The sequence below is a fragment of the Apteryx rowi genome, unplaced genomic scaffold (assembly GCF_003343035.1).
Source record: "Apteryx rowi isolate R43461 unplaced genomic scaffold, aptRow1 scaffold_183, whole genome shotgun sequence".
NCBI classification, from domain to species: Eukaryota; Metazoa; Chordata; class Aves; order Apterygiformes; family Apterygidae; genus Apteryx; species Apteryx rowi.
Genome location: NW_020448119.1, coordinates 1,036,693 through 1,043,063, shown reverse-complemented (window position 1 = coordinate 1,043,063; position 6,371 = coordinate 1,036,693). Strand labels below are relative to the sequence as shown.

General features: G+C 37.7%; 1 protein-coding gene across 1 annotated transcript; it reads left to right on the top strand.

Moving 5' to 3' along the window:
* The first annotated feature begins 662 nt into the window (after positions 1 to 662).
* Positions 663 to 6,125, top strand: LRRC57 (leucine rich repeat containing 57). The gene is made up of 5 exons (XM_026061692.1): positions 663 to 870; positions 2,149 to 2,284; positions 3,416 to 3,684; positions 4,154 to 4,339; positions 4,949 to 6,125. The coding sequence occupies exons 1-5, from the start codon at positions 787 to 789 to the stop codon at positions 4,988 to 4,990; spliced, it is 717 nt and encodes a 238-aa protein (XP_025917477.1). The 5' UTR covers positions 663 to 786; the 3' UTR covers positions 4,991 to 6,125.
* The last annotated feature ends 246 nt before the right edge of the window (positions 6,126 to 6,371 follow it).

Genomic DNA, 6,371 nt, shown 5'->3' with positions numbered 1-6,371 from the left:
GGAGGGCCGGGGCGCCGCCGCGGGCAGGGCTGGGCTCGCCGCGCCCGGCTCGGGGGCTGCGCGGGGTCCCGCTGGCTCCATTTCGGTCTTGGCGGCGAGGGCGCTTGCTGCTCCGGGCCCGGGTTTCGGGCTGTTTGCGGTCCGCGGTAGGTGTCACCTGCAGCTCCCCCCGCGGGCCTGGCTGGCGCTAATCCCGCCGTCTGCAGCTCGGCGTGATTTGTGCTGCGCATTAAGCTCTGCTGGAGCTGCAGGCGCTGCATATCTGCTTTTAGGATCAGAACAAAGGAGTCAAGTCTTTAAATAAATATTCCCCCCCCCCMAAAAAAAAAAAAAAGTCARAAAACAAAAGTATAGTATTAAAAGCAGCTCTGTGCTTGTAGACTCCATTAAAGTAATTTAGAGTGTCCATGACTGCCTTGCACTACTGGCCCGTGAAAGAGGAGAAATACAGAAAGTCTGCAATTTTTCACTTAGTTTTAATGATGCTCTTTGTTGCATTAATTCAGTATCCGGATTGCTATAATGAAGGCATCTTAATGCGCTAGGTTAATTGAATAATTTTAGATTTCAGTTATCAGAGAGATGAAAATGCATTACTGAAACGTTGCATACACTGCTCAGTGTGTCTAGATGCTCATAATATTGAAAACACTACATGCAAAGTTACTCTTTACATCTGCTTTTATAACAGAGAATTTGGATTGCTGTCATCCAGTGCAGAGTAACTGAGAGAGAGTGGCCGAGACTATCGCTCAAATTCTGTATACTTGACGAAGAACTGTCAGGATGGGAAACAGTGCATTGAAAGCCCACCTGGAGACAGCACAGAAAACTGGGGTGTTTCAGCTAACAGGAAAGGGACTGACAGAGGTAACAGAACTGTAGCATAAACATGGCTGTTTGTGTGTGTTACCGACACTTTTGGAGAGGGATCCCCGCCTCATTCTTATAACATGCTGTATGCGTCTTATTAATGTCTCATATTGTTTCCAACAATTTATTTTCTCCTTTTTGCAGAGCAGATTTTTGCTTGCAGTGTCTTCTAACTGAGGATTTCTCTGTTATGATGTCTGCTTGCTTCTGATTTTATGCTTTAAAATGAATGTATGCTCAAGAAGTATGTTTATTAGTTACTATGCCTTTGTTGTGCTTTTTAAAAATGGCTCAACTTAGAAACTGTAAAATTGACTGGGAAAAGAAATAAAATTTTTTAGCTGTATTGTCACCTAGAAAGATACTCCACAATTTGTGGCATTAAAGGATTTACAACTTGTGGCATTTAAATACTTATGCTGTGTTTAATCATAATCATATGGATAGTCTATACAAGCTGTTCACATGGCTGCAAGTATCCAAGTTGAAATATATCAGAAATTGTCTTGACTTTGACTTAATCACAGAAAAACACAGAATGTACTGGAGCTGTAAGTCTCTTCATAGGATAGCCAAAATAACTCAATTGCAGTAATTTTCCATGTTTTTTCTAAAGTATCTCCTTCCACTAGTCTACCCTCTCTCTTTTTTTTTTCCCTCTGCCAGACTAAGGGAGAATCAAAACTACTGATCTATTGACTAGGACTTCCTGATGATCACTGTCAATTTTTTTTTTTTTTTTTGCAAGTCAATGCCAAATGCAGATTACAGTGGTAAGATTTGGAGGTTCATGGAGTAGGTGAGTTAGTAGGCAAGAATAAGGGAAGTGGTTTACATAATTATGTAAAAAAGATAAATTGGAAGACTTTTTTTTTTCCCAGTCCTGCTGTGCTAAAATATAAGGAAGTAGTTAGCTAGCTGTAGAGGATTTTAATAGGCATCTTTAAGAGAAACACACAAGAGAACTAAACATGGTGTACTTTCTTCTCCTTTTTTTAACTGAAATTCTTTGGATTAAAAACTACTCTTCCTAGATGTTAGACTGTCTCCCTTATATTTCTTTTCCCCCTATTTTGCTATTAATACTTGGATGAAAAATGTTTTTTTAAAATGTATATTAGTGAATTTGTTGACTTAATTGCATATTGTGATGATTGGACATTGTGTAGCCCAATGTAATGATTCATATATCAGTTAAAATTTCAAAGTTGTGTGCTTTGAACATTTGAAGTTGTGGCAACTATTTTAATGCAGTATCTTTTTTCCCTCCACTAGTTTCCTGAAGATCTGCAGAAGCTAACAAGCAACCTAAGGACAATAGACTTGTCAAACAATAAAATGGAGATCTTACCGCCACTGATAGGAAAGTTTTCCTTTCTGAAGAGCCTTGCTCTAAACAACAACAAACTGAGTATGCCTGCTAATTAGTATCTCCAAAGATTTTAAAAATAATAAGCTGACTTCTCTGATCAGAAACTAAATTTAATGATTTAACTCTCACTGGATGTAAATGGGAAGTTTAGTCACCTAAACTGAAATCTTTGGAATTCATGTACAGGAAAAAAAAAACAAAAAAACCATGAATTCTTCAGCCCTAGTTGCCAACTTAGTTGTATTATCAGTTTTACAATGACATGTAAGTACTTAAAACCATATGGTTTCTGTGCTGTGACTTGTCTGCTCTGGAAGTTTAACAGCTTCAGATGATTTAGTCCTTGCACAGAGAACAAGTAATGAAGATGATTTGTAGAAGATATTGCTGGCCATTCAGTGGTTGTTACTGTTTCTGTTGGGCAGGTCCTGTGGAAGTTCAATGAAATTTAGGAAACTGAGCTATGAGAGATGCTGTCTTTTGGATGACTAATAAAATTCTTGCCTCTTTATGGAAAATTAGATTGAGCTGAAGAAACTGACTATTTTTGTGTGTGTAATTGTGCACTATCCGCTTTTTCTTTCCTTTTTAACAAACATAATTTACAAACCTCTGTTTCTGTAGTGCAATTCAGGAGAGCTACAGGTTATAAAAGAGTGTAGACGTAATGAGGGTTGAATGAACCCTAGCAGACCTTGCGTGATGAGGCTTATCTGCTGCTATGAGACTGTATGAATTATCTGAGAACTTACTTTTGAGTAAGTTGAATAATAACTTTGAAGGGCTGCAGCAGACCTCTGAAGCTGTGAACTGTATGGTACTTTAAATGTTATAGGATACATTGGCCAAATGGTTAGTAAAGAATGTAACTGATTGATAGTCTAAAATCCTCTCAGAGCAGAGTAATGTTTTCAGCCTGTAGTTTGAAGGCCCAGCCTGTCTGCTGATCTAACGTATTTATGGAAGATGATTAAAAAGCATCTGTTGTCAGTGGGTTTGTTTGCTGCGCAGGAACCCATGCCTTCATTGGAAAACTTAGAGGGTTCCTGTGAGAAATTACTGTAATATAACACTATGTTTTCTGTGCAGAAGCTTATTTGACTTAAATGGATATGAATGTTTACTGTTCTTTGTTTAGGTAATTTCTTTTGTTCTGTGATTTATTTTTAGCTGCTTTACCTGAAGAGCTGTGTAAACTGAAAAAACTGGAAACACTGCACTTGAATGGCAATCACTTGAGGCAGCTACCAGCTGCATTTGGACAACTTTCAGCTCTCAAAACCCTGAGCCTTTCTGGAAACCAGCTTCGGACTGTACCTACACAACTGTGTGGTCTTCGCCACTTGGATGTGGTAGATCTTTCCAAAAACCAGATCCAAAATGTGCCTGACACTGTGGGAGAATTGCAGGCTATTGAACTCAATTTGAATCAGAACCAGGTCTGGTAACTAAGATGTTATAGGCATGTGGATTTAGGACATGATTGTTTGTCTTGGAGTTAGTATGTCCACAGAACATAAGCTGAGACCATCAAAACTTTATAGGTAGAAGAAACATCTGCTGGGTGCAATAGAAATGGCAAAATCACTACTAAATTCATATACTGTGTTATCTTCAACTGCCTGATTTGACTATCAGGTTCCTACTCAACAAGTCTTTAAATTATTTTTTGTACAGTTAAATTCAGGATTTATCAGTTAAACAGATGTGTAGGTTGCCCATCATCATGGAAGAACAAAAAAAGTTACTTCGATTTTTTTTTGACCGTTATTGTCATTAAGTAGTTAATGTAGTTAATATTCACAGAATGATAATTGTTCCACATTAGTCTGAAACACAGCCCACTTTAAATAATCATGGATCACTAACACTAATCCTGTTTCACTTTTGTTCTTTGATTTGTATCAGATATCTCAGATCTCAGTGCAGATCTCCCACTGTCCACGCCTCAAAGTCTTGCGTTTAGAAGAAAACTGTCTAGAACTCAGCATGCTTCCTCAGAGTATTCTCAGTGATTCCCAGATCTCACTGCTTGCAGTAGAAGGCAACCTCTTTGAAATCAAGAAACTCAGAGAACTGGAGGGTTATGACAAGGTTTGTGTAATTTTTTTTTCTTTTACAAAGAAGCTTCTTGTAAACTCCCCACCCACTACCTTTTTGGAATACTAAGAGAGCTGCTATGCTGGTGAACAAAAGCATAGTCTACTGGTGTTGTCTCTAGTACTGGATTCTTAACTATCCTCTGAAAAGAACTTCAAGAATTCTTTAAAGATTAACTTTCTTAAAGGATTCAGGATCAGTGTTCTTCCATCAGCATCTTATGAAGGGTAGGTAATGATGACAGGTGTGTGTGCACATAGTAAATCCCTTTGACAATATAGAAAAGCAGGATAAAAAGAAATAGAAAGTAATGGATGCTTCCTATCACACTGCAGTCTTAGCTGTTTGTTTAATTTAATGTTATTTCATCCTTAACACTTCAGATGAGCATTGTGAGGACTTTCAGGAATAGCAATCTGAATTACAGCAAATTGCTGTAAGACAGGTCTTTTTTTTTTTTTCTTAGAGCTCTAATGGTTGTGTCTGCCAAATAAGTAATGCTTTAGATGTAGAGAGCTTTTGACTCTGAGCAGAAGGTTAGCTGCTTGCAGTAGTAATGAATCTTGCATTAACTTCTGAATCTTAAAACTTTTTCTTTTATAGTACATGGAGCGGTTTACAGCTACAAAGAAGAAGTTTGCATGATCATTATTCTGACCCTGTGTATCCCTGGAAAGAAGAGTTAGTGACTGAAGCACCTGCTTCAGTGACTTAAACCAAGACCAATGAAGGAGATGATTGATCATAATATCCACTCTAGTAGTCTGATACAGTCTGCTAAGCTAAGGCAACATCGAATAAACTTGAAGTAGAGAACATGGGTATTTAACTGATGAACCTGCCCAGGGGCTGGTTTAGATTCCTTGCCATTATAGCTTTTAACACACTACTTATTCTCCTTTGTCAGAGTCCTTTCTTTGACAAAAAAGAGAATGAGTGTTTTGAAGTTGCCAGCTTCTCTTTGTGAGGAAGATTTTTGCTTTATAAGAGGATTACTTCTCCTGGAAACATTTTTCCATGTTTAGTGCACTGAAGTTCTGCTACCAAAGCAGATCCAAAACATTGTCATATGTCTTGTGGTCAGCACGCTACAGAGAAGAGCTTTCAAAGATGTTATAGTTCTTAACCTGTGTTTTTATGAAGCACAAATAGTTATGACTTTTATTAACTGCTTCTAGTAAACAAATCATGTTTTGAGCATCCATCTTTATTCACACTGTACTTCACAGGCTTTCTTTCCCCATAAGCAAGAATTGCACTACAGTCCCCTTCTGCCCGAGCTGTATCTAATAAAAATTAGGTTTCACCTTCACTGTATTCCATAAAAATGTAATATCCTTGCACTGCATCTGTGTACAGAGCTATGCTGAAAGTCTTAGTCATCACCTTATTGCTGCTGCCTTATTACCAAAAGCACCCAGCAAGAGCTAAAGTGTATGCAATTATGTAATAAGTACTGAAAAGGAAAATGTATTTGTCTATTTTAGTAAAGCTTTTTGAAAAGTGTTTAAATTTATTTGGTGCAACTGCTGCTGTTATCACTTAACAAGTAGTACTAAGCTATTATTGTAGAAGCCATTGCTTAAGGTACTTTGCTCCATTAGTTGCTGGTAGCAGTTGTACTTCAGGTTTTTTTGTTGTTTGTTTTTTTTAGAATGCAAAGTAGTGGCATGTCATTTGTGTGGTAGCATTTCAATTAATAGGTACTGCACACTCAGTGTGAAGTGAGAGTTATACTAAGTGCCTTTCTTGGCAAGATAAACATGGATACATCTCTTAATGAGGCTGTCTTACAGGTAATTTTCCATATTACTGTTCTATACCTATGCTTTCCTACACAAGGCAGGAAGGGTGTTTAGACAATGAACTTAAAACTGCTGGATCTGCAGTTAAAGAAAAAAAGTGAGGTGATCTTAATTCTCAACATAACCAATTGTTCTTTTATAAGATGCTTAGAAGGGTTATCTAATTTCCTGTCCCTGTTGATGTGTTACTTAATTCTTACATAGTAATACTTCTTGTGATG

What these genes read in the sequence shown, in the direction of transcription:
- LRRC57 (XM_026061692.1), top strand. Translation starts at nt 787, where the DNA reads ATGGGAAACAGTGCATTGAAAGCCCACCTGGAGACAGCACAGAAAACT. An exon ending in CAGGAAAGGGACTGACAGAG is followed by an intron (nt 871 to 2,148) that starts GTAACAGAACTG and finishes TCCCTCCACTAG; the next exon opens with TTTCCTGAAGATCTGCAGAA. An exon ending in TCTAAACAACAACAAACTGA is followed by an intron (nt 2,285 to 3,415) that starts GTATGCCTGCTA and finishes ATTTATTTTTAG; the next exon opens with CTGCTTTACCTGAAGAGCTG.